The sequence below is a fragment of the Sebastes umbrosus genome, chromosome 22 (genome assembly GCF_015220745.1).
Source record: "Sebastes umbrosus isolate fSebUmb1 chromosome 22, fSebUmb1.pri, whole genome shotgun sequence".
Taxonomy (NCBI): domain Eukaryota; kingdom Metazoa; phylum Chordata; class Actinopteri; order Perciformes; family Sebastidae; genus Sebastes; species Sebastes umbrosus.
Genome location: NC_051290.1, coordinates 19,293,860 through 19,321,379, shown reverse-complemented (window position 1 = coordinate 19,321,379; position 27,520 = coordinate 19,293,860). Strand labels below are relative to the sequence as shown.

General features: G+C 41.9%; 1 protein-coding gene across 11 annotated transcripts in view; it reads left to right on the top strand.

The window, feature by feature from the left end:
• The first annotated feature begins 475 nt into the window (after nt 1-475).
• Nucleotides 476-27,520, top strand: part of LOC119481125 (sodium/potassium/calcium exchanger 2-like) — a 53,201-nt gene continuing 26,156 nt past the window's right edge. For 3 of the 11 annotated variants that reach the window (XM_037757719.1, XM_037757718.1, XM_037757710.1), the window contains exons 1-4: nt 2,556-2,755; nt 3,952-5,032; nt 24,276-24,323; nt 25,264-25,372. In XM_037757719.1, the coding sequence (XP_037613647.1) occupies nt 4,130-5,032; nt 24,276-24,323; nt 25,264-25,372 (1,060 nt within the window). In that variant the 5' untranslated portion in view covers nt 2,556-2,755; nt 3,952-4,129. Of the gene's footprint in view, nt 558-2,555; nt 2,756-2,980; nt 3,117-3,948; nt 5,033-24,275; nt 24,324-25,263; nt 25,373-27,520 lie in introns of those variants that run through there. The other 8 variants (XM_037757720.1, XM_037757716.1, XM_037757722.1 and 5 more) reach the window with 6 other exon arrangements.

Genomic DNA, 27,520 nt, shown 5'->3' with positions numbered 1-27,520 from the left:
GTTGGCGAGGATGCCCAGTGGCGATAGGACGTAGTTAGGCAATCAAACTCAATCAGTATGAGTTGTCTGCTGGGCTTTGGAGTGTGACAGCATTTCACTTGCCGGTCCTGTGAGAGGGAAGTATGATTGAAGTTACACAATGGAGGTTAAGTCTTCATGGTTAGAGGAATAGTTCGACATTGTTGGAGACATTTCTTGTCGAGACTTAGCTAGACAAGAAGTTTGCTACTACCCTCACGTGTCCGGTAAAAAAAATATAGTTTAAAACTTTTTGATAATAATTACAGAGGAATCTATTTCAAATATATATTATTCAAGTACATAACAGAGGACATTCAAAGCTTTTTTTTATACCAAGTACTGCCAAATCAGCTAATTTATCTTGAAAAATGTGGACCAATATGAACCCTAACGGAGAGTCTTCAAAAAACATCTGACTATTGATAATCTGAGGTAACTCAAGTCAATGCTGTCGGCCTCTGTGTTTCCTGTTAGGTAACAAGAGGCGGCTACAGTGGGGAGGACATGAGAGCAGAGGAGAGGGGGCAATCAATGAGGTCAGTGAATCATGATTTATTATACAGCACCAGGCCATTAGTGTCACACGTACTTTGTCACACTGTGTGGAGATTGCGTGTCTGCGTCTGTCCAACAGGGTTTGGCCTGTCGACTAATGCTAAGTGGTTGGGTGGCTTTATTTGACACAAGGGGGAAACATGGCGACCCGGGGGACCCGTAGGGATGATGGTTATGTCAGATGAAGGCTTGGTATTGGTTGACATATTCAAAATGAAGCAAACTGGCACATAAAGCATGCGTGACCTTTTTTAAAGGAACAGTGTGTAGCATTTAGAGCGATCTATTATGGAATATGAAATATGTTTTCTTTAGTGTGTAATCACCTGAAAATAAGAATCTTTGTGTTTTCGTTATCTTAGAATGAGCCGTTTATAGCTACATATATGGAGCGGGTTGTTTTCACGGAGCCGGCCGCCCAGAACGGACAAACCGAACAATGGCTCTAGATAGGGCCATTCACATTTTCATGTTTTCTCATTGGCCACCGTAGTTCTCCTACACACTTGGCACACAGAAGATTATGCACTGCACCTTTAATGGTTACTCTCCCAATTGGTATTGGAAACAAACAAACAAGATATTAAAGAAATTTTTTGGAACTGCCTAGAGTTAGATAAGAGGATCGATACCACTCTTACATCTGTTCATTCAATGTGAAGCTGGAGCAAGCCGCCTAGCTTAGCTTTGCATAAAGACTGGAAACTGATGACAAAATCCACCTGTACCACCTCTAAAGCTCACAAATTAACACGTTGTATCTTGTCAGTCTAATCTGTACAAAAACTGAAGTGCATAAATAAAAGGCAGACGCTATTAGCACCCAGGTGTCCGTTCAATGCTGTCTGCGCCCAAACCCTGGCACACATTAGATAAAGTATATGTAATGTATGATATGAACTGTAACCTATGTATATTGTTCCTAAACCTAACCAAGTAGTTTTGTTGCCTAAACCTAACCAAACTGTGACTGAAAACTGAAAATAATAATAATAAAAAACCTCTAAGTATAAAATAAGTATAAAAATAGGCATCTAATAAAACTTGATCACTGACAGTCCTGAGTTTGACCCAATAGTCCACCACAACTAAATCCTTGCACAAATTTTGCTGCTCTTTATACTATTATTCTACTTCTACGCCTACTATTGTTAAATTACGTAGCACATGCAACTTAGCCAGATGTAAATATCGGAATATCTGCAGTGTGACTATTCTCACCCAGGTGCAAATAGACTCTCCGTAAAGAGGTAGACTCAAGAAAGTCACTGCACCCGACCAAGAAATAGTCCCTCACACAACCCTTCCAAACCCAGAAATTGTCATTTTAACACTTCTTTTTTTTAACGGGATAAATAAAATAGTAATAATTAGTGAACTTTATAATAAGTGAACTTTTGAAGTGCTGGTAGAGAGCTGCTGCTGTCTACAGCTTCATATCAAACATACAGATATCACAGTGGTATCAATCCTCTTATGAAACTCATGGCAAGAAAACAAAAACTCCTTTAAAATGAAATATTATAGCCTACTCTGTCTTGAGTAAGAAGACGAATAATTGGTATGTGGGGGGGAAAAAAATCAATGATGCTGCACCGTATAGGTTGCACGTGTTGTCTTTGAGAAAGGGCTCCACCCTTTAGCATATAACCTTGAAATGACCTACACAAAAACATGCTACTGAGCTGAAGCGCATACACCTGTTCCATCTTCAGAGGAATGATGATAATAAGAAGAAGAAGTGGAATTACAGCCGTTGCTGTTGTAACCACGGCAACTCCTCCTCCCTCAAAATGCAACCTCACCAAAGCCCCCACCACCGCTGTGAGGCGAAGCAGTGGAGGCTGCGCTGTCTGCCGCTTATACCTGCCTTTATTAACACACCAAGCGGTTCACGTGGTCCAGCCCAGCCCAGCACAATACGCTGCTTCATTAGCAAGGTATTTGTCGACATCCCAGACTGGAGGGATGCTGCTGCTGCTGCTGTGAGAGAGAGAGAGAGAGAGAGAGAGCTGCGCGCAGTTGGAAAAGCATTTTCTCTCCTCCAAAAGCTCCTCCTCTGTCGTCGGAGAGCGGAGACCGGTCACATTTTTTTTGCTCAATGAGAGCAAAGAGGGCACCGGAGAGGATTTTAATTCCAACCTGCTGCTCTGCTGCTGTTTTCTCGCCTCTGTCCAAGGTAAGACACCGCCGCCGTCTGCAGCCTCTCCTCTCCTCTCCTCTCCTCTCCTCTCCGCGCGTCATGGAAACTAGTGTTGTGGTCGCAGAAGATGCTCCAGGCTGAAAGGGCGAAGGCTTTATTGAAGGGCAAGAGAGACAGGGAGAAAGAGTTGTCAGTGCAACTGCTGCCATATCTCAGACAAAGCCCTTCTGATTTTAAAAGGCAGCATGCATGCATTGGAAAGTCAAACAGGACATGGATGTGTTTGTGTGTTTTTACCTGAGCAGCGTCATATAGCCTTTACCGTTTTACTGACTGCAGCCAAGTGATGTCCGTTAAACCGTCGGCCTTCACACGTCTCGTGATATTTTCCCACCAGGTAAAAAAAAACAAAACAGCAGGTTTCACCAGCAAGTTGGCACAATTAAAAACTGAGATAGTTAAAAAAACATCAGTGTCATCAGCACATTGAAGTTTTTCTGTTTCTGTTTGCGGTTTGAATTTGTTGAAATGTGTGAATTATTGTATGAAAAATACACTTAATGTGTACAGAAGCCACATAATGACCACAGTCTCATTTAAATTACACGGAAATATTCAAACTTGTAAAATTTATTTTTCCCAAACATATACTTTGTTTTAATTCTAGAGATTTATTTCAGCGTGCAGTGAGAGAGGCAGGATGATTTTAAAGACTGAAGATATGCATTAGATGTGCGTTTTAATAAGCTGAGTACCTCACTGCATAACATTGTAACTGGGGATTTTCTGTTTGATTTTACTTTCCTGATAAGTAGCTTTTTTTGGGCAGTGGTCAGGAGCATTAATCCTGATTTGTCATTAGTTAATGTAGCCATTGTTTATTCCATTCATTATTATTAATGTATTGTCCATCACACAATACCAGTTATTCTGTTTACAATGTGATATAAAAAAGAGATTTGAGAATCTCTATTAATCAAATGTTTTACATGATAGAGACCAAAGATGAACTTTCCGATGATTAAGTAATCAATTAATCAACTAATTGTTTAGTTCTCTGTCTTGTTTAACTTTGTAGCATCCCACTATTTAAACATAATCTTTAAATTAAACATTATTTGCTCAATATCCAAACAGCCTTTTGAATTTGATTGTATTTTGATGTTAATTTTTACACTTTCTCTCCTGGTTCATTAATGAATTTCCTTCATTCTGTTGACCTTGTCCAGCAGAGGCTAATATGAAGACATCATTGGGCAAACCAGACCCCGGAAAGCACCTACAATCCTTTCAACTCATTTGAAAACCGAAGACAACGCCATGCACCGTCTCCGGTAAAAACCTGCTCCCCACTCTCCCCTCTTCCTACCCAGCCATCGAGAGTGAGGACGCCGACGAGCTGCACAGACCATGGGTTCAGATCGACCCTGCATGGATTCGCTAGAGAGAAGGCCCGCGTCGGGCGCTGCCTGTAAGCGGCAGGCCCACCGGTGTCTGCGAAAAAAACTGAGGCCGGTGCGAATCTTGGGGTTCGCGCTCAGCCTGGTGGCCATAAGTGCCGTCTCCTTCAGTGCCTTGACCTGGAGCTCGGGGGGTTTCAGTGAGCCGGTGCTCCCCCAGGAGAGTCTCCACCAGTCGGCCCCCCACAGGACTCTACTTTTCACCCAACACCAGAGGGACCCTAATGTCTCAGCCGACATGCCAATAGCCATGAAATCTACTGCAGATAGCAACGAGACCCACGGCGCTTACCCGCCAGACCTTTTCACCCTCGAGGAGAGGCGCAAAGGAGCAGTGTGCCTCCACATGTTCGGCATGATCTACATGTTCATCGCCTTAGCCATAGTGTGCGACGAGTTCTTCGTCCCAGCGCTGACGGTCATCACGGAGAAGCTGACCATCTCGGACGACGTTGCGGGCGCCACCTTCATGGCGGCGGGCGGCTCAGCCCCGGAGCTCTTCACCTCCATCATCGGCGTCTTCATCTCCCACAGCAACGTGGGCATCGGGACCATCGTGGGCTCGGCCGTCTTCAACATCCTCTTCGTGATCGGGATGTGCGCCATCTTCTCCAGGGAGATCCTCAACCTGACGTGGTGGCCGCTCTTCCGCGACGTCTCCTTCTACATCCTGGACCTGATCATGCTCATCATCTTCTTCCTGGATAACATCATCTCCGTGTGGGAAAGTATCACGCTGCTGTCAGCCTACGCCGCCTACGTGATCTTCATGAAGTGCAACAGCACAGTCGAGAGATTCGCCAAAAGTTGCATGAACAAGAACCAAGTGGTAGAAGTAGAAGTGCAACCCAAGGTGAGTTGGTTTCTTGGTCCATATCACGTTTTCTCCCGCTCCCCTTCACCACCATTTCCTCTGAAAATACATGAAATGTCAGACTATGAGGAAGTTACAGTAGGTGTGCAGTGATGAGTTTTAGTATTTTGGGTGATAGAAATGACCTTCCATTGTCTCCTGTGGCATGGGAACACTCACTCATCCTTTTACACATATCATGCATTTGTTATTTTAATGGAGTCAGGCTTACTGCTTTTAATTCCATGCATCTTTTTTTATTGTTCTCATCAACCCTAATGAGCATTTACAAACGAGACCAGCGTCTCACAGATGTCCCCCACTCTTTAGATCATTTGGTATGCAGCAAGCGATGTCAAACATATGTTTTATTAGACTGACTTATGGCATACATGTTCATTACTTTGGAATAACAGAAACAGTATACTTTCAACAACTAAACTGACCATTATGCATGAGCGGTGCTGCACAGGGCTGGCATACAGTATTCCACTGTGGGATTAATAAAACACAGTCAAATGTGTAATTTCTGGGTTAAGCTCTACAAATTGTGTCCCGGTTTGACAAACAAATCCCATGGCTATTTGCTTTCCTCGTAAAAGATTTCCCACAACAATACTGTGTGGTTGCGTAAACATGTAAACCACATACAGCATGAAAACCACATGCAGTAAATGGCTTCAGGGTCGCTGCGGTAGTCGTGTTTGTTCTGTGCATTCCTCCACATTTGCTCTCAGATGACTTGCTTTATGTACAGTCATTCAGTGCAATATTTAAATTTTTGCCTAACCAGTGAATCCATAGACAAAAAAAACCCATAGAAACCATTGCGTTACTTCACATAACATTCGCCCCCTCAATGACACTTGAGGGCAAAAGACACTGCAGTGCAATTTGATACCGGTGTAGAGATTATCCTGACGGATTTAGATTTCTTTGTGACATGAGATGGAAATGAAATTTTGTGAAAGTTGCATTGTAAAGCTTTAATTAAATCGGGATTTATTCTAAGTACATAAAGGATATTTAAACGGCAGGTTCCACAACGTTGGGGGGAGGAAAACTCTCGAAGAAGCCGACATCGCCATTTGATTTGTAAACCAAAATGCTCAAATTAAAGCCTCTCTCCATTTAAAAAGCCAGCACGGAGATAGTTATTTCCTATTCTGCCACTTTGATTTAGGGCTTCTGTGCAAGAAAAGAGTGAGAACTGAGGTAGCACAGGCGGAGTGCCAGAGAAGACTCAGGTGACCTTGAGCTGCAATGGATTCTGGGTACTTTGGGCCAACAGAACCGTGTGTGTGTGTGTGTGTGTGTGTGTGTGTGTATTGAAAAACAACTTTTGATTGGGGGATGAAATGGTGCGAGACAGATGAGTCGATCAAACCCCACCATCACGTCTCATCTCCTGCGACGCTTACAGCAGATTTAGCCCCTCCCCTCTCTTGCATTGTGGGTAACAATCCCACGGCTGCACCTCTCAGCACCCTGCTTTGAACATACACCATAGAATAAATGAATTAAACATACAAAAATACAGTATAAAGCTTTCATTTTGCTAAATATAGTGAGTTAACCTCTTTTATTGTGTAGTCTGGGTCTACAGGGTTAATAGAACTAGAAAGGCACAAATATTATTAGAATATAATCATCTAAACACCCTTTTTTTTTAATCAAGCTTTGACACTTTGGGGACGTGTGTATTTTAAGACACATGTGTTATTTTGAGATTTAATTGGCAATTTAGCAGACGTGCGTGTGTGTGTGTGTGTAAATTCATACATGAGTAATGAAGAGTGAACCAGGAGAGCAAGGACAAGTGTCCTGCAAAATATGATCAAGGGTCTGTTTTTGTGCTATTTTTAAGTGACATTCACAACTATGAACTGAGAGCAGCTTTTTTATTTTTTTTTCAAGTTAATCATTTCACTGTCATGACTGAGCTCCAAGGTGTCCTTAATCCTCCATACAGCACCGTTCGGGTGTAAAGTATTGCGTTGTAAAGACAATAGGGTGTTATTCGACGCCATGCCCTTGAACTAAACGCTTGATTAAAATGGGCTTCCCTGAGATTATTTCATGCATTATGATATTGGGATGTCCCTGTTGTGTGTGACATTACAGCAAACGAGGAGTGGTGTTATGGTGTCACCCTAAGGATAAAAGGGTGTTGGTAATTGGCAGTAGGCCATCAGCAATGTATGCTATAAATAACATGTCCAATTCAATCGGACAGCAGTGTGATGTTCTGCATTTAGTATTCATCAGTCAATTTTGTACCGTCTGCGACCGCTGCCTTTCATTTCACTATAGAAACTGCTTGTACTGCGTTGTTTTTTTTAAGTTTCTTTTGTGAAACTTGCTTGTTCCGCTCCCGGTAACATAAAAATAGCCGGCTTTTGTTTCTCTCATTTTCTCAAAAGTAATGCCTTAGCTCCCAGGCAGAGCGTTAAATGGTGAGAGGACGACTCGCTGTTCGATCATTTGACAGATCAGAGGTGTCATTCTTTTTTAGCCCAGAGATGAGGTGCAACATTATCAATACGACACAAACAAAACTGTCACATCTCAGCGTGGACGCGAGGTCTATTTAAAGCCATTGTTTCGCCGCAGTTCAATGGTCATCCTCATCAAATGTAATCTGCAATAATCTCTCAATCCAGTTAGCACAACCATGAATGCTCCATAATGCCGTGCACTTAGACTGGCTCGAAATTACAGCAAAATACGAAAAGGCCTTTGCTTTCAGCACTTTAAGTTTTAGACAGATGGGAGGAAGTTAGTTCAACACATCACATAGTTTGGGGAGTGACAGCATGTGGATTCTTTCACGCTCTTTTCGTAAATCTTAGTTGTGCCTGCAGTTTTTAAATCCTCATGAAATCCATTATTACTGTAACCGCTTAGTATCACTGATGATGACAACTTGACACAAAGTTGCAGAACCTCAGCAAAATGTACTCTGCTTGCAACGCTAAAAAACACGCCACCAAACTGTGCTGAGAACTAAGATCTTTTTTTCCCCCTATTAATATGACAGTTGACAAATTATGCTTAAACCTGCAGTAACTGATTTTTTGGCCACTTGGGACCAACGGAAACAAGCTGTCAACACCACATTGATATATTATCGCCTTTTAAAGGTCCCATATTGTAGTAAGTGGGATTTTTCATGTCTTTTTTTTAATTATAAAGCAGGTCTAGGTGCTATATAAATACTGTAAAAATGTGAAAATGCTCAATCCACAGAGAAATGCACCCATCCCATATTCAGAAACTGTTTCTTTAAAACGAGCCGTCAGAACCGTCGTAAGATTGTGACGTCACAACTATACAGTCGTTGGTAGAAGTGCCGCTATAAACTCTGTGTTGACACAGTGAGTCCCCGGCTGCAGTGACGCTGTGAAGCGAGCGCAGATGCGGCAGACTAGAAAAAACTGTCCAATCAGAGCGGACTGGGCTTTTTCAGGAGGGGGGGGGGGGCTTAAAGAGACAGGCACTAAATCGGATCCTCTCAGACAGAGAGTGAATACAGGTATAATCAGACCGACAAAATGAGAAAAATAATGTATTTTTGGAATATTAAAGAATGTAAACACGTTCTAGTAGAAACCTAAAATACAGATATCAACCTGAAAATGAGCATATGTCTCCTTTAAGTTGATCTAGCGATGTTAGCAAACAGCTTGCTTATTTACACGTTCAGCAGACATGAAGCAACATTAGCATTCATTTGAAGACATGTTTCTGGCCACTTAATGAATTTAAGTCCAATATTCACTTTTCTATTAGCTCTGCTTTGTTCTCCACCATCTCATGACAGAAATATCTGACTCTTTAGCTGTTAAATGCACCACTATGTTCACCAGCTAGTCGCGAGCTTTGTCTGTCTAACTATTAGTGCTAGGCAAATAGCATATACAGATGTTTTTTATGGCTTTTTCTTCCGTTATCCCGAGAACTGTAGAAAATTTCCCTGATAATGCCACATTGTGAACAACAAATCCGGGATGAAATCAGCATAAGGAGAGCAAGTTAACGTTAGCTGTTAGCTGTTAGCAGCCGGTGGGCAGCTGCTTGGCTAAATAACGAAGCTAACAGCTAACGTTAATGGAGGTTGCTTTGAGTTACGTCATGGTGTGTTCAAGCTCTATTCAGTAAAAATACTAATCTATTGTAGTTCGTTTTTGGCAATAAACTTGAGGCGGATCGTCAGGGATTAAGAAATATTAATAATTAATAAACTAGCCAAAACCAGTATGCAAACGGTAATAAAGGAGTTTATGATTAAATTTGTGGGCCATATAACCAAAACAATGAGCTGAAAGACGCTAAAACTCAGGGGAACAGTGGAGTCAGGCGATAAGCAACCCCTTTTACATACACATAGTCATGTGATTCATTGTTAATATAAAAATATTGATAATATCAGCTTTAACTCGAAATTGGTAGAAATGATCAATTACTTTTAATAAATAAAGTCATGTAATCTTGCTTCAGAGGTGTCAGTATTTCATCTGTTCACCTTTGACCCAAACAGATGTGGAATGGATGCACTTACCTATTAGTTGTGTCCTGATTGGTGCCTAATACCTTTGTTTACCTAATGAGTGCTTAGCTGCTGGTTAATCTCACAAAACTCTGCCTTAGCCCGGCGAGTCGGGTTGCCACCTCTGCCACCACTCTACCTCCTATGAGACGCAACCCTGCAGCCCCGGCTTATTTTCCCTGCTCTCATCTACTTTTAACAAGCCTGTTTGTAATCAGGATGTGTCTTTGGGGATTGACACATGACTGTTTCCTTCCTTCATTCATTTAAAACCACCCAGAAGCCCGAGATAACATGGGCAAATGCTAGTTCAGAGGAATTATCATTATTTAAAAATACAGATTTTTATATTTCCAATGCAGTATCCCTGCAACAAATACTACATTTGTGAAGCTTCAAATACTCACTCTTGATGAGATTTCTTGAGTCTCTAGTTCGTCTGTTGTGCTTGATTGCAGTATATGTAGCGTGCTACTGTCATTCTGACACATCTGTCATGTCAGTCTCCCCTCTGCATTAGTGCCAAAGGGTGACTACACGGCTGTCACACATCTTTGCCTTGTGAGCTACAAGGGTTGTTATAGGTCAAAGATGGCATCGTTTCACTGTATCACTGCTCTTAATTGTTGCATGTTCATCTTACAGTTAAGCCTCTTAGTCTGGTGGTGTTGTCAGTGACTTAACGGGACGGTAGACGACTTGGGGCCATGCACAAAGGACTGATTACTGACCACTAGTATGGTCAACAACGCACGATGCCTTTTCATCTCACACCCACACACGGCAGAGACACAGTTCAAGGTCACAATAGAGCTAGAGGCTCCTACTTTTGCCTCACGAGCTAGGAAGATTGTGGCAGTGCAAGATGGAGGATATAGGTTTTCTCTTCAGCCATTTTTCAGTGGAAAAGCAACAGTATGTGCTACAGTTGGCTGTGCATGCTGATGTTGTCCCACTGAAGCAATTATTTCTCCAACCCTTTTCTTTTTCTTTCTGTGTGCAACCCCCCCCCCCCCAAAAAAAACGGACCAGTAAGCCAATCAATGCTGGCATCTTGACTACACTCCACATTGAGTGAGTCAGAAAAGTAGCAATTCCCTCTCCAATCTGTAACACTTTTTCTTTTTATAGCTATTTTACACTTTCTAAACCTCCTTTTAAAGAGCTCAGTTTAGGCCTCAAATGGCATAAAGTCAGATTCATGAGGTGCAGAGGTGCATGCTTGCTCTGGCTGTACACGGCATTAGTAGGGTCTTTCATCACATGCACCCTCGCCCCCTCCTCAGGACCACCTCACCAGGCCGGCCCTGCCTTATCTTGTTATCTTGTGGCCTCTCTCATTGTTTGCCTGATGGACTGACCGGCTGCTTTTGAAAATACTGGCTCCGGCAGATCAGATTAGCCTGCACTTTGTTGCACTATGGTTTTATGAAAGACGGAGGAGCCCCCTTCTACTTGTTACTATCACCGTGACACACCAAAAGTCAGACGTTGTCAGTTATGATAATGAAGTCATTCTGTCATTTTAACAATGACGGCATCTGACATCACATCACAAACAACTGGTTGCTGCAAATAGCATCTTTCAATGTATATTTAAGCTACATTTCATAGTTTAAATCCATATGAGTGTGATGTCCGTGTAAGAATGAGCGGATGAAGTGATTAATAAGTCATTTTAAGCGAATCAAACAAGAGCAAAATATACTTTTTTTTCCAATTAATGGAGCTTGAAAATTGTAGTCCAGGTTAAGATTCTGCACCCAACCACGATATTAGATGCCTGCTACCGTCAGTGTTGGATAAGCCAGTGCGTATCGAGGCAGATGTTGGTTCTGCTGAGATGGAAGGTGCGACCTCTGATGTATTACCAAGCTATAAATAGCGTCACAGAGGCGAGATCTTCCATCAGGATGCGCTTCAAAGATCACTTACAAAGCGGGTTCTGTGCAGGGAGCAGACTGTTTGTGTTTCCTCCCTGTGACTTTAGACATTTGGGCACCAGTGCTGATGCTGTACACCTGCTGTTTATATTTATATTTATATATATATATATATATATATATATATATATATATATATATATATATTGCTTTTTTAAATTTGTATCCAGTCCAAGCCGAGCAAACTCCCACCTCATACACTGTAACACCAGGCTGCACTGCATGAACTCCGTCACTAGCTGTTTATTTTTAGGCCTGTGTGACGCGTTCATGGGATTATCTCCCATTATGACGGATGTCTACCTAATTTTCAGCCAAATCCAGATGTGCACTGCTGAACGCCTACAAAATTATAAACTGCATCCGTTTCAGATTGCCCCTTTGGGCTTGAATGGATTTTGCTTAAAACAGTTGTCAAGCTAATTTCTAGGAAATGCTATTGAAATACCCATTTGTGCTTACAGTAAAACTAATACCAGAAACATTCACCTCACTTTTACTGTATTTGTAGGTATGTACAGACTGAGGGCTACTGTGATTTTCTGTGAAGTAATTTCTTTTTGCAGTATCATTTGAATGGTACGTGCCCTTGTCCTTGATTTGCACTGTGTATTTCTGAGAATGCGGTGAGAGTATTCATGTTTGTATCCTTTAAAAGGAAAGTAGTAGGAGTGACCTTGGTTTGAACTGAATGAAAAATAGGTAGAAGTCGATAAAGCTTGTGTGGGTTACTGAAACAACAAAATAGAAGCACTCTACAGTGAATACAGAAGTATAGTTCAACATGTCAGAAAGTGGAGGGAAATAGTTTTATTGATGGTTTGATGCAAAGTGAACTGTAAAGAAGCTAAGCTGAGCTGTCATTGTTTATACGGTTATTGGCGTAGTTTTAAGGTTGTACAGTATATGCACATACAGTATATACCTACTCCCGGGGAGATACAGAATCGTTTTGGCGCTTGAGCTCAGCCAGCGACAACAGAGCCAGAGTCCAATAATATAAAAATAGAAAGCCTGCGACTTTGATCTCACCATGACGATGAGGAGTCCAAGTTTTATCATCCGTTCCAGCTGTGGCTCCTTGTCTAAGGAGGGGAGGGGAGGGGAGCGGAGCGCTACTGTAGAGCCAGTAATTAGTTTTCCTGTTTTGGAGGTTTTACCGTATTGTTGTGCAGTTAGACCAGTCAATAGAGATAAAGGTATCGTTCAGAATAAAGTGACAGGCTAATCAAAACACACAGAGTCGGGTTGTAGGAAAGCTATTGAGCCAGAGTTGCTTCTTTCACCGTCTCTCTTCTGTTGTCTACAATTATTCTGCGAGCTCTCTTGGCAGTGTTGCCGTCCCTCGCCGGCGCCCCGCTTTTGTCCAAATTCAATTTAATTGCATTCAATGGTAATAGTCGTGCAAGCGAAGTTCTCATTTGCATCACAGGTGCTGACGGCTGCTTTTTATGTCATCCTCGATTGGTTATTGTACTATTTGGCTTCCCGGTCCATTCTTATCCGAGTGGACGGTGGCTCTTCACTGGCTCCTCGGTGCTGTGAATGGTTAGAAGGTCACCCTGTCACTTATTCCAGTGTCTGTGTAATTATCAAAAGCACGATGTCGTCTGCTTTAAAAACAAAGCAATGAAGCCTGTTGTTTTTACCCCTAAAAATATCATTATACATGCAAAGTAGAGCCATTGTGAGTCGGTCCTCTTCAGAGATGTTTACACAACAAAAAGAAAGGTGTACTTCCACCCTGGTATCAATGGCTTCCAAGTTCATGTGCAAAAAAAGAAATCTCCATTTCGTCTTTTACTTCTCATATAATATGCACATCCATTCTACTCTCACTTGACACACTTAATGAGACCACATATGGAATCAAGCTGCTGTTTTCACATCAGCCTGTACTATAGTGCTTTGAATTTCCTTATGCTTCTGAGTGTGTATTCATACTTAGTCTAGTCAATTAAACAATTTTGATAATCAAGTTTAAGTTAAAAAAGTGCAAAATTCCTTGGTTTTATTTAGCGATTAGTTAAGAAAATGATCTGCAGATTAATCAATAATGAAAATAATATCTAGTTTCAGCCCTGCCCGAGTCTTTAAAGGTGCAGTGTGTAGGAGAACAGGCGTGAAAACGTGAATGGCCCTCTCTAGAGCCAGTAGTTTTAAGAGTGGCGTAGGTCATTTGGAAAATAGAAGAGCCAGTGCATAGAGTGTGTGTGGTAAGTGAGTGGTGAAGCAAGAGAGAGAAAGCGGCGGTGAATGTGTGTGAGTGAACAAGTGAGCGATTGGGAGCAGAAGACATTTAGCTTTGAGCATAGCAAGTGAATGTACAGTGGAAGTTGCAGTTTGTGCAAAAAATACATGCTGTATGCGTACTAGGGCCGGCTACCTGACGATTCTCATTTTCAGGTGATTATACACTAAAGAAACATACTTATTAATATTATAGAGATCCCCCTAAATGCTACACACAGTTCCTTTAATGTAGTGTTCTAGACAATGCAGGTTGTGTGTAAAATACATAATGAAGTTTGTGCTGTTTGACGAAATCCTGTAGGTGAATTTAAGTTTAGAGGGGGTGAGAACAAGGCAAATATTTAGTTTCTGTATGTCAGCCATGCTCCACAAAGCTATGCCTGTATCAGTTTGGCTTCAAAGTTTTAAAAGGGTGAAGTCTATTGCAACCAGCAGCGTGTGTAAATTGATAGCTTTATCTCTCTGGCATCATTCCGGTGGTAAAGCACTGCCGCAGGGCTGCAACTAACGATTATTTTCATTGTCGATTAATCGTATTTTCTCGATTAATTGATTAGTTGTTAGTTGGTCTATACAATGACAGAAAATGGTGAAAAATGTTGATCAGTGTTTCCCAAAGCCCAAGATGACGTCTTCAAATGTCTTGTTTCGTCCACAACTCAAAGATATTTAGTCTACCGTCATAGAGGAGTAAAGAAACCAGAAAATAATCACATTTAAAAGCTGGAATCACAGAATTTTTACTTTTTTTTTTCTTAAAAAAAATCAATTATCAAAATAATTGGCAATTAATTTAATTATCGATTAATCCTTGCTGCTCTTCACAGCAGTAGATCCCAGGTTCATAAATTTAGTGAGTAAATGTAAAGCCAAGCTAGCTGCAGCTCATCACAGCCTTTCTGCTTATTTCAGTCTCTCGTTGCAGCACCATGGACAGCACCATCTCTACCTCACTGGTCTTCAGCACGTTTAAATATTAGTGATGTTATACTCCATTTCTTTTCTTTCAACCTTACCTTCAATCTTTCCCCTTCTGATGGTGCTTTTATGTGAAATGTAGTGGTGTCAATTTTCACCATCACTCTAGGCATCAAATGCTACCCATAATACCTTGTGAATAGCTCAAAACAGAGTCTGCAATGCAGCAATAAGCTTAATGCGATCTGCCGTTAAAAAGCCTATCACACCCTTGTTGCTAAGTCTTCATTTGTGATTTTTGTTCAGTCTTTGGTGACACGTATGAGTCACGCCATTATTACAACTACTCCTCCTCATAGCGCTCTTCACACTTTAAGTATCTCTGAAACAAGGAGAAGAAGACAAGTCTTCCCGCAAGTAAAGGGTGGTTTTCCCTGAAAAAGGTTACGCAGCTGATCAAAGAGGCTACCTTAATCCAGCGCTGGGGAACTGGCGTATAGACACAAACTGCCGGATCGTTCAAAGCCGCCACATTTTATGGCCCGCGCAGAGGGGTGGTTCTCAATAGGCCCGGATCATTGAACCGTTAGTCTTTAATGCTTAATGAGAGTGTATTCTGATGTGACCTAGACAGTCTGAACAGCTCTGGCTCCAGCTCTAACTACTGTCTTCATTGTAAGCCATTTCTGTTTGATTTGTCCATTGTTTGGACCATAGGGTAATTTTAGCTCCGGAGACTAGCAGGTATTCCGATCACCAGATGTGATATGAGCTGATATGTTTTTTTGGGACCATAAGTGTGCGTTTTATTTTGCTATAGTCTTTAGAATGAAGGATTATAGACCCTTGTCTGTTTAAGTCAGTAGCTCAAGGTCATGAAGGTCAAGGCATACGTATTTACAGGTTTAGTAACGTCGGCCCCCTGATGCAAAGAAATTCTGGAAAACTTGAAATCAGAGATTGTTTTTTTTTTTTTTTTTCAAGGGAGAGCCTGAAGGTGAAACGTCGAGGCTTGCAAGAAACTGAAAGCCTTATCGATCAATGGCTATTTTTGAAAGCGGGGTCGAATTAGCTAATGTAACTGCACTGTAAAAGCATCATGTGAAGGACACCAAGATCCCTATCTCGCCGGTGTATGAAATGACACACACGACCCAGCGAGCAGAAAAAATGCGCATATGGTCGGAGGTGGCCGAGGACTGGCGGGGCCTTACGCACTAAACTCCTTCCTTGGGGGGATTTTTGACCCTCAACATCAGCCTCGCTAAGCTGCAGCAGCTGAACATTACATCAGCTCCGAGAGTTGTGGCTCATGTAATACCCGTAATTTGTGGAATCCAGGGCGAGCGCTGGTGTGTGGATCTCGCAGCTGCACACAGACTTGACATCACAGAGAATTTTAAACCAAATTTAAGAGAGTAAACTCTTAAAATGGAAGTGATTGCAATCAGAAAGTCTCTAATGAGCTAATTAGAAAACGCTCCGGTGCTCAGCGAATCTGCTGAAAGCCTCTCCTCCTCTGTTCCTGTCTGAGAGGGTTACCACTTCTTATGTCCATCACTGATGGACGAATGATGCATGCCCCTCAACCCTACCCCACCCCCCACTCAAGCTTACCAAGGTGACCTGAAAGGGCTCCATCAGCATATTATCCCATCCGTAAATGTGACTGGCTGACCTGACCGGCGAGCAGGAAGCTTCCTCTGCATACTTCCACCTCCTCTCCTAGATAAGGGTCTTCTGTGTGTGCACTTTGCCTCAGATAGGAGGTGACTGTCTGCTAACCTGCTGACAATGCAACAAAGCAACAAAGCAAGTCAGTGGTCAGGATTATGCGAATGAGATGCCATAAAGTAATAGTTGCAGCCTAGATGAGACACTCAACCACAGAACAGACTCAATGATGTTGGCTTTGCTAATTAATATTTCAGTTGTATTTAACTGCAAAACTAAATTAAAGGATAAGTGTGGTGAAATTCTATATTTTTCTTATTGCCAACAAATCCCACAAAAAGACCAAAACCAATAAAATGAACATATCCAAAGCCTGATATCTTACTTCTCTGTGCTATAGAGCACCATTGTAGTCTAAAACAATAAAAAAAAAAATCATTGTGTCTCACTATTGCACTGGGTGACATGTTCCTTCATTTGGTTGAATGTGGACTCTATTTTGACTCAATCCCTCATTCACAGTCCTGCTGTCATTAAAAAATGTGTGTGTATTAATCTGCAGCTGAAAATAGTCCCCAACAAATGCACTATTTGCTCTTGTTTGATCAATGCTTGCTAAAAACTACAATGCTCAGCTGTTTTAGAAAGTTACTGAGCCTTTTTAAAAAGTGAAACTATATATTTGGTAGCCATTTTCAAAGATTTACATAAAGGAATAAATGGGCCTGGGGCCACAGACAGGCTGGGGAAATCGGAAAGTATTGAGTGATAGACTAACTATTGGTTGCCATGTTCCATTTTCATCAGAAGCCAAATGAGTTTCCTCCTAAATAGAGCCGTGTCCATACCAAACAAAAAAAACACAGACACAGAATGTCGAAGGGAATAATGTTAACTACATAGTACATAAACTAATCAGACCCCAAATTTGATGCTAATGATATCATTAGCTGTTGTTGCTAGCCCCGTTCCGTGACCAACATATATCGTTAGCAAGTGCATATCAGCTACATCAACATCTTCATCATATCCCAGCTGCTGGGCGATCTCAAGCCATATTGTCCTGTATTTGGTTGTTGAGGTTGTAGTGTTTGTCGTACATTATTGGGTGTTGAGAAGGGGACGGCCCATTGTAATTCCGAAACACCAATAGTCCGAAAAAAGTCCCATTGGACCAAAAAAAGCCCGTTTGTCCGACAGTCCATTAACCCGAAAACAAACGCCCATTGTTCCAAGGCCCAAGCATTCATAAGAACCCACAAAATCAGTTTATATAAATTTCCATGTGAATTTTTCGGACAAAAATCCGTGCTTGGTGTGAAATGGCTTTAAGACCAAATTATAACTGATCATTTAGCTGGATCTTTGGACTTAAAATAATAATGAAAATGACACATTACAAATATATCTGGCAGGTAAGCAGCTCTACTGGTTAGAGAACACACACTTAAAGTAAAACTTCACTGTAAATTGTGTGCACATCAAGACCATTTAGTCCATTAAAAGTACAAGCTTCCTGGTTCCATTTGTACTGACAGAGAAATCAGCTCTTCAGATATCCTGTCAGCACCTACAGTATGCGTACTAGGATGCATATTAGATTTGGGATGTGTCAAAACTAGCCCGGGTTGCAGAGCAAGCATGTTTACTTAGCCGTTACCTTGAGCTCCTCATCATGTTACGGGTGAGTTCCTGTTCGCTAATAACATTGACAACGATCTCAGAATCCAGGCGAACTTAATACAGCATAGTACTGCATGTTGGTTTCAGTTTACATTGGTGGGCAGCTGGAGCACAGATGCATCTACCTCTCAGCTTCTGCTGGCTCTGTTTTTGTTGTCCCATCTGAAGTGAAGTTATCCGTAACGTCATCTGTGCATAATGCATAAATACTGGGAAGTCGTGCTAGCTAGAGGTACACTAAGAGACAGAGAGGAAAATCAAACTCTCATAGTTATTCATTGATGTACGTAGGAATACGTCATCAGCTACAGCAATACTGAGAAAACTGGAAATAACTGTGGATGTTACAGTGTGTAACCAATACCTGGAAACAAAGCATGACTGCCCAGTTGGCCTCAGGGGCAACTAGATTTGGACCACATTCAACAATTGAGTTTGGTCTGGCTGCCCCTGTTGGGAACCACTTCTCTCTGTACGGACAGTAGGACCAGTACTGGTATAGCTGAACCCAAACAAAAGACAAGAAATAACTTCATCAGAAACTCTCAGGTCATGCAGATAAACAGGAGAGGCCAGCTAAAAAAAAAAAAAATCTGGGACAGACGGTGCTGCAGCAGGAGCACAGCGGACACGCTGCAGAATATAAATGCAGACTCCTGGAAGAAACTTTTGTTCGTCGAAAACAAGAAGAAACAAAGAACCCTGTTCAGCCTTTCATTGTTTACTGCAACTGCAGATCAAAACCAGCTCTGATCTGACGGCAACGACAAACTACACTTTTGATCAGGCTTGCAGTAGGTCGTTAATCTACCTCTTGTATTTACTCAGCTACAACATTATGTTGCACATGCACAATCTAAATTCATACCGGTGAATAAATCACTTTTGGGACACTCAAGAGTCCGTAACTGACTTTACAATAAACTACAAGCACACGGAGTGCTGATAGGGAAATGACTTGTTCCTGATCACACCCAGCTTTCGGGGATTACATTCGCTCGCAAACATGACACTGCAGTTTTTGTTCCCCTATTTGTCTCCCGAAAGCCTGAGTCTGATTGGTTCATGGGAGGGAGGGGAGTAATAGGAAGCAATTTTGTCTTAGTCCTGGTGAGCGTTGCCTTGTGGGAAATCAGCGTCGTGGCAGCTCCTGTAATTAGTTCTGCTTGTTAGAAAAATGAAGGGGTTACTAATTAGCAAGTGGATGGCTTCTTGACTTGTTGTGCATCTTTTCCCTCCTTTCCTTGAAGATCATCATTATCGTCTCCAGGCAAAACGGGAAAGGGAGGAGGGGGAAGAGAGAGAGAGAGAGAGTTGTACTGCTCAACAGTTTAGCTCTAACACGATGAATCTAGATGGACAAATCTCGAAGGGTGTTCTGTCATGCTCTGACAGACAGGCCGCCTACTGTAAGCACGTGCAGGCAAATGCCTGGAGCTGTGCAAGATTTCACTTTGCAAGTTTGCTCAACAAGCCAGGCAGGCTGGCTGTCACATATCTTTACATACACAGACTCCCAGATGCTTTATTTATAGCATATCCACATCTACTACAGTTTCAATACGCGAGAATTTATCACACAAGAAATGTCAGATCTACTGTAATGTGACTTTTATCTCAACACGCCCGTCTGTCTGGCTTAATTCTTGGCTTGTGCACATTCTTCGCATTACTGTGACGACCATTCAATACAATGTAAAGGGGCCTGTTTGTTATTAATAGTTGAAGTAGCTTGATAATTAGCATAAAGACGTGTGAACGCTCAACAAATAAGCACATTTCCCAGATTATCGAAGCAGTCCTTTAATCTAAAGTTTGTGTTGATTTCCACATGAAAAGTATGATTATTGTTTGGAAGCTGAATCCAGTCAGCCAGTCTTTGTAGCTAAACACTGAAATTAGTTCAGAGTCTTTATTGTATTAACTTTAGTTAAGACAGTGTATAAACTGTTAGTGTTAGGAGATGCTTTCGTAGTTTCTACATAACATTGTCCAATTCTTACAGTATTCATGAGGTGATTCATTGAGGGAAGTTGTGAGAATCCCAAAACATGTATGTGCTAAATGGTGTATTATAATGCAGGCTGTTCTCATACGCCGTTCGTAGCTATACCTACGAAAAAGTAATGCACTGTAATTCAGATATATCCCACGAAATTGACCCAATCTTGAACCAGGAAGTATAAAGAACGACAAACGCAGTTGTAGGGTGGAGATCGGGGTGGATGGATGGGTAAAGAAGCAGCGGACTTTGGCCCAGGAGACCGGTGTTCATACACCCTGTGAAACCAGAAGTCAATGTGGATTTATTTGTCAAGTAACTTCCGTATTTACGTTACACCACTTCCAGTGTTATTTCAACCCAAACCGCGATCTTTTCCAAAACCTAACTAAGTTGTTTTATTTTGAAAAAACTGGAGGCGGTAATTGACACATGTGTCACGTGTTGCTGGACATTTGTAGGAAAATGCACGAAAAATGAGGAATAACTTTTCCTAAGAAATCAAACTAAAGGTTGTATGAGGATACGTTGTGTAATGACAGTAGTACCAAGTGTAACAAATTTTTGAGAAGCAGTATCCCCAATGATGTCCCCTGCGTATGATTCACATTTCGATTTTGTAATTTTATTCCCTGCACTGTCAGAAAACCAAGCAGCGCTTAAAAGGAAATTAAGTGGGAGAAGTGATATGGAAAGTGGCTCATAAGATTTATAAAATGTAACGCCGATTATTATCACAGTTCATTGTATATTAAGGAGTATATTAAGGATTTGAAGGATCAAGCACAGCCATGATGGATTTGATCAAACTCCACCATTTGCAAAGTGTGTAAAAAAAAAAAAAGAAGCTATTATTCTCCTGTGTAATTTGGCTTGGATGTCGAAGCATAAAGGAAATGCAAATTCATCCAGAAATAGACCCCTTTTGTGCGCTCAGATTGCATATGAGAAGTCCTATAATCCGCCGCTGATGTTTCGAAAGTCAGGACTTCCAGATCTGCTTTCAGCATTTCACCACCGTGCTCAGATTCCTCCGAAAGTCCCCCCCCCCTTTAAGCTGTGGGCAATTTGAGTGGCGAAAGCGGAAGTACTTTTGCATGATGTCACACTCTCCCATCGATAATTCTCCGTAACACGGCGTTACATGCATGCGGCTGCAGAGGGATATTTATCTCCCTCAGCTGATCCGCTTCCAAGAAGGATCCTGATGTGACATTACGTAAGAACTGGAAGGCAGAGCCGCCGGTATTAGAGAACACACAAACTCCAGAGAACATACTAATCTCCCTATGTGATTATTAGTCATAATATTTAACGCTGGCTTAATGAGCGACCCACGGCGTAATCTCTATCTGGCACATTCACCTGTTCTCTCCTAACCCTCCTGACTTTGCCTTTGAGGAGGGTGATAGGGAGTTAAATAGAATAATTATACCTCGAGTGTGCAGGGAATTACCCTGAAGATATGAAATGGGGAAAAAAATGAGGTTATAGTTGAATAGCTCTGTGAAAAATCTCAGGATTAGCTCAGCTTCTGCTCGATTTTTTTTTTGGCAAATGTTTAATTTCAGCTACCTCATTTCTGTAGCTATACAGAGGCAAACCTAATGTATGGTAAATTATGGGCTGTTAAACAGAAACAGCAGGACACAGTGGGCACTGACATTCACAATAGCTGTAGTGGTGGATTTGTCTCATAATGAAACCAGCTCCCATTAAAAGTTTTTTCAAGTTAAAGAGGACCTATTATGCTTTTGTGCTTTTTCCCTTTCCTTTCGTGTTATATAGTTTTTTTATGCAGGTAAAAGGTCTGCAAAGTCCAAAGTCCACGGCAAAGAGAGTTACTTTCCCCAACAGAAACACTGCTCTTGAATTGCCTGAAACGCCTTGATTGAAGTCAAGCTTTTTCTTCTTTAACATGGTGATGTCACAAAGTAACCCATTTCCATAATACCTGTCTTGCGGAGTTTGGCATGCCTTGAAACAAAGCTGGTTAGAGTGGAGCTGGAGTGGAGTCTGAAGAGTTGGGTTCGGTTGACCAATCACAACAGTAGGCTAACTGACCAATCAGAGCAGACTGGGGTTTTAGGGACGGGGGGGGTTAAAAGAGGTGCTGCAGCACAGCTGATATGGGAAAAGTAAAGTGTTTCTTTAACATTAAAGCATGAAAACATGTTCCAGTAGAAACCCAAAATACAAGTATAAACCTGGAAATATGCATAATAGGTCCTCTTTAAAGTTAATTTTATTAGATGTATTAAGTTCTTAATTTTTCTATAAGCAATTTAATTATCTTTTGTAAATCCAGAAATTTGTTGGGTGGGATGCTAACACCCACATGAGCTTTCACCTCATGAACCGGAGTTGACACCACACCCCTCCTTCCTGCACCGTTATCAAGAGATTTGATATTCAGTGCAGTGCCGCGTCATTTAGCATGCAAATGAATCGCTGCGTTGGCGAGCCTGAAGGCCCCGTCTGTCTTAAAATGTGTACGTTTGCCCTGAATCTTTAAACCCTCTTTAAGATCAAACTGGATAATTTTCTGCGTTTCATTTGGCATTGTGCACTTTTATCAACACACACCAGTGCCTCCACATTTCACATTTCAACATTTCTGTCTGAAAACTGTGTAGGCTGTGAAACAAAGCCTTGATCTGCTAAGATCTGAACAAAAGCTTTGTGTTTGTTTCTAGAAACAGAGGCCTTAGGCGACTGTTATTTCACACACAAACACACTTGGAGATGAAGTGAGCGCAGTTCAGTCAGGCAGTTGGTGAAAGGCTTTTGTTTCAAAAATAGATGTTACAGTATACTGCACATGCCAAATAGGCCCACTGAGAGTGATGGCAGAGAATTGAGTGATTGTTAAAAGACTGGAGTCACTTTGGTGTGATCTGGCACATGCCCACTCTCAGAGGCACCACATTCAAACTGGCAGTGCTGAACCTGCAGGACAAAGTTTTCGAGTTTTTAGACCAATCGGGTCAAGGCTAGACTTTACTTTACTTAAAGGACTAGTTTTTTATTAAACCAAAATATGTGAAGCCAATGCTGAAGTGCCTTAAACTTGCATCCTCTATAATAGCCAGCAGGGGGCGACTCCTCTGGTTGCAAAAAGAAGTCTGATTGTATAGAAGTCTATGAGAAAATGAACATACTTTTGTATCTCCATAAACATTGTAAACATGAGTTTATGGTCTTACTTGCTAGTTTCATGTCTTGTTCAATACAGCATGATGTTCATTTAGTAAATTATGGTCCCATTTAGAGTCAGATAGACCATAAAGCAGGGGATGCTTTAGGGCGTGGCTACCTTGTGATTGACAGGTCGCTACCACGGCGTTGTCCGGTCTGGGAGTTGTCCGTGTTTTTTTCTTACAACTTTAACCTTTTCACAGTGTGTTTTCAGTTCATGGAAGTTAATTGTAACATTTTGGTCTCCCAAAAATGTCTTATTCAGCGTTCGGTTGTACTTAGCTCCACCCTCTCGTGTCACTTCTGGTTGCAAAAAAAAAAAACAATATGGCGACGGCCAGAAACCAAGATGGTGGCGGCAAGAATGCAGAACTCGAGGCTTCAAAACAGCAATCCACAAACCAATAGGTGACGTCACAGTGGCTACATCCACTTCTTGTATACAGCTTCGAACAGAGCCAGGCTAGGTTAACACTCTTTGTGCTGAGCTAAGCTAACCACTTGCTGGCTTTATCTCCGTATTTACCATAACATAGACATCACAGGTATCAATCTTCTCCGCTAGCTCTTGGCAAGAATGTGTAGTGTATTTCCCAAAATGTCAAACTATTTTCACCTCTTATTTCTTTTCATTTGAAAAGTTTCATCCTTTTTTTCACCATTACTTCACTCTCCCTTTACAGCGAGTACCAAGATACGTGAGAAATTCTCATACAAGTCGACGTCCTTTGCTCACGAGTGAAATTGAAATGTTTTTGAATGAATTTCAAGGAAATTCAAGTAGACAATCTTGCTCAGCTTGCGACTGCCACAGTAGGAAGGCACAGCGGTGGGGAGGAATCTGTCCCTCAAGTCTTGTCCACTTACATCACAGTCAGTCATCACCATCACTGTTACCGTGCCGTAATGTCTCTCTCTATCGTCCTTTCATCTTGTCTGTGTTGGTTGTGTGCGGCATGCTTCACATCTATGTCCTGTTTTCTCTTTCTCTCCCCCCTTTTACTTCTTCTTCTCTCTGTGTTGGATGAGAAGGCGATTCCTGGGACGCCAGAAGATGAGAGCAAGTTGTCGGTAGGTCCTGTCTGATTGACACTCTTCCCCGTCTGCTTCTGTGTCTGTCCCTGTTTCTGTGTAGATGTAGTAGCGTAACTTGTGTTTCTCCCACCATACTGTGAACAAGAGATGAGCACTGTTATCTCTAACCTTCAGCCTCCCTGTGTGCAGAGAGTAGCTCCGTGTGTTTTCTGAAGCCTTTTTTTCCCCCCAACAGTTGCATTTTATACGCAGCATGCAAAAGACAACCGAGGAAGGAGCATGTGTTTAGGAAACCTAAGACTCTTTTAATGCTTTTAAACTTCCAAAAAAGCACGCCAGAGTGTTCAGTTTTCATCTGGGTTGTAAAGGAAGCAGATAAAACAGCAGAAGGAGAGTCTTCAGGGTCACACTGAGAAGCCACATCTTACACAAGCCCCGCCAGTCTACGTGTCTCCCTTTGCCTCCCGCTCGCACCCATATGGGCCTGTGAATTATCACCTGACACCTCCTGGGCCTACGCGTCACCTGTGGGCAGCCAAAGGCGAACACATTCCAAACAGCTGCCGCCTGCAACGGTGCCAGTTCTCAAGTTCGGCTTCGACTGCTGTAGTGACCTTGGCGAGGGTTGTTACGGGAGAAAGAACTCATACGCCACTTAAACTGTGAATGCCCGTCTCGGGCTTATATTTTTTCAGAAGCCGAGGCACTTTACGGTAGTTTTACTGGGTTGCAGGTTCCGCTGAGGGGTTTTATGCAAAAGAGGATTATAGGGAATCATATTCCAAACAGCTTGGATTAGAAATGGCTCTAGCAAAGTGCTTACAATTGATAGACTGATGTTAATATCAGCATATGTGCTTTATGACAGAAATAAGAACTAGTAGTTATAGTTAGTTTGCTAGTGGGAAATGTAGGTTAAAGAGTCCCATCCCAGGCAATAGGATATTTGATTGACACCTTGTTTGTCCCCTCACAGGCCAGGCCTCGGCTTCAGAGGGGGGGTAGTTCCGCCTCCCTGCACAACAGCTTGATGAGGAACAGCATTTTCCAGCTGATGATTCACACGTTGGACCCTTTAAGTGAAGGTAAGACTGACAAAACTGCACGTAGAAAACTCTTCAATGCTGAATTTCACGTCGAACACGCAGGATATTCAGCACAGATGTTCTGTGAACTCTGTAATTGTCTATTTTCAGGTCAATCTTGCCTCGAACTTGTCATCATTGTCTTTTTCTCTTAAAATAACCTAAATCCTGTTTTCAGATGTATCAGAAATGTACATGTCAAGACCTTTACTGGCAGAAAAAATGAGCACATAAAAGATGTTCATATCCTGAACTTGAGCTCACATTCTTGGCTACGAATAACAGAACCAAGCATCCATATGGTGTTTTTGGCAATTCAGTCCACAGTCCAATTAAAAAAATATTGGCTTTCATCCATGCACAAGTAACCCTTCAAATTCAGTATCTACATCATTAATATTTAGGATGTACTCCTGGTCCCTATATGCCTGGATCCCTTTTTAAAAATAGTCTGTACAAGACAAGGCAAGCTTGGTTCCGTGTCAGAGTGCAGCCGAGGTGGAAGATCATTTTCCTTTAATCCAAGATCAAGGCCTATTAGCTTAGCTAAAGGAAATGTAAAACGGCAGTGTCAGTGCTCGACGCAGGGGATGAATATGTTAATACGCCGGGGGAGGTGCAGTGTCATTCCATTCTCAACCCACCACAAAAAGACGGAGGGAAAAAAAACACATTAATGGGGAGCAAACAGGCAACAGGGGTTTGAAGAATTTGTTATCAGTGTCTTCTTTTTTTAGTGAAAGGTCTTTGAATTGGAAGCAGTATCTCATGATGTTGAATGCTAATTCCTGTGGTTTTTATCTCCCATTTTCCTTTTAATTTGCCTAGAAATGTATTTACAGTGTTTATCTTGTTTGATTAAAAGTGTCAGTATTACTACAGAAACAAAAGACCACACCGGACGAGGCCAAAGAGCCATTTATGAGCATAAAATGATGATCGGAGTAAATATTTCCCCTCTGGATGGATGTGATCGCATTAGCAGATGTCTGCTCCGTAGTGAGGAGGCATTTCAGCTTTCTCCGAAAATGACTTTACATTCCTTGAAAGCCAGACCCAGAATGAGTCAGCTCAGGAAAGATTAATAAGCTGTGCTGAGACGGGCCTTAAAGTGCCCATTAACATGCATCAACTCGTTGCGAATCCAAAGGCGTCCTGTTTCTGAGTGTATTCATCTTTCCATCTCAATGATTAAAATGTAAATCATAGCCGACTGAGGGAATGGCAGTCTGTATGGCCGGTCGTATATGTACAAGAGAGGGTTATGCATACTCCACCCTGTCACTCCCTGTAGAGCTATTTGTCATTTGGTCTTTTAATAAGGGGCATCTAGCATGCACTGATGATGGCACACTGAAATATTTACTGCTTGTTTGACAGCATGAAGATTAATAGACCGGATTGTACGTGCAAAAGTCGAGTCTAAATCACTACCAAGCATGTAAAAAGTAATGTCAAAATAAATTAACTATGTGTCTTTATAGTGGATTTAAAATGGTCAAACAGTGAAATTCTGCGAAGACGTTCCACCAGATTTGACTGATGAGTCTTTTGGCAAATTACTGACTGGAAATGAATGCACTGAAGCAACGGCTACAGTGTGACATGACACGAGGATTTAATGAATTACCAGAGAGAAGAAAAGCAACACTTTTTAAATTTCAATGTCGCATGTTGGAAGTTTTCACACATCCAGCGAACGCATAACAACGAGATTAGTCTCGGGTACAAATTAAATTATACCATTGATCCAAATTTACCGTAAGCGCCCAATAAAGGCTAGAGATGAGGTTCAGAGATGAGCGACCCCGTGTTCTATGCACATTTACTGATATCATTAATGCAAAGGAGCATTTTGTTGGTGAGCTAGCAGTGTGCATCCATCTAACGGAGGCTGTGCTGCTTGTCCTTGCTCTTAGGTTTTAAGTGTAGCTCAGCGTGGCCGGGGGGAAGGGGTTGGGAGGGAGAGCTGGCAGGACTCCATCCATCCATTTTTTATAGACGTTTCTCAAAATAAAGTCATCCGCGCTTCCGAGCCGAAGGAAAGTCTGAGGTTGTTTTGCTCGTGCTGGGAACTGGTCACGTTTCACTTGTTAGACTTTTAGGGTAGGGGCGGTAGTTAGAGGTGTGTGTGTGTGTGTGTGTGTG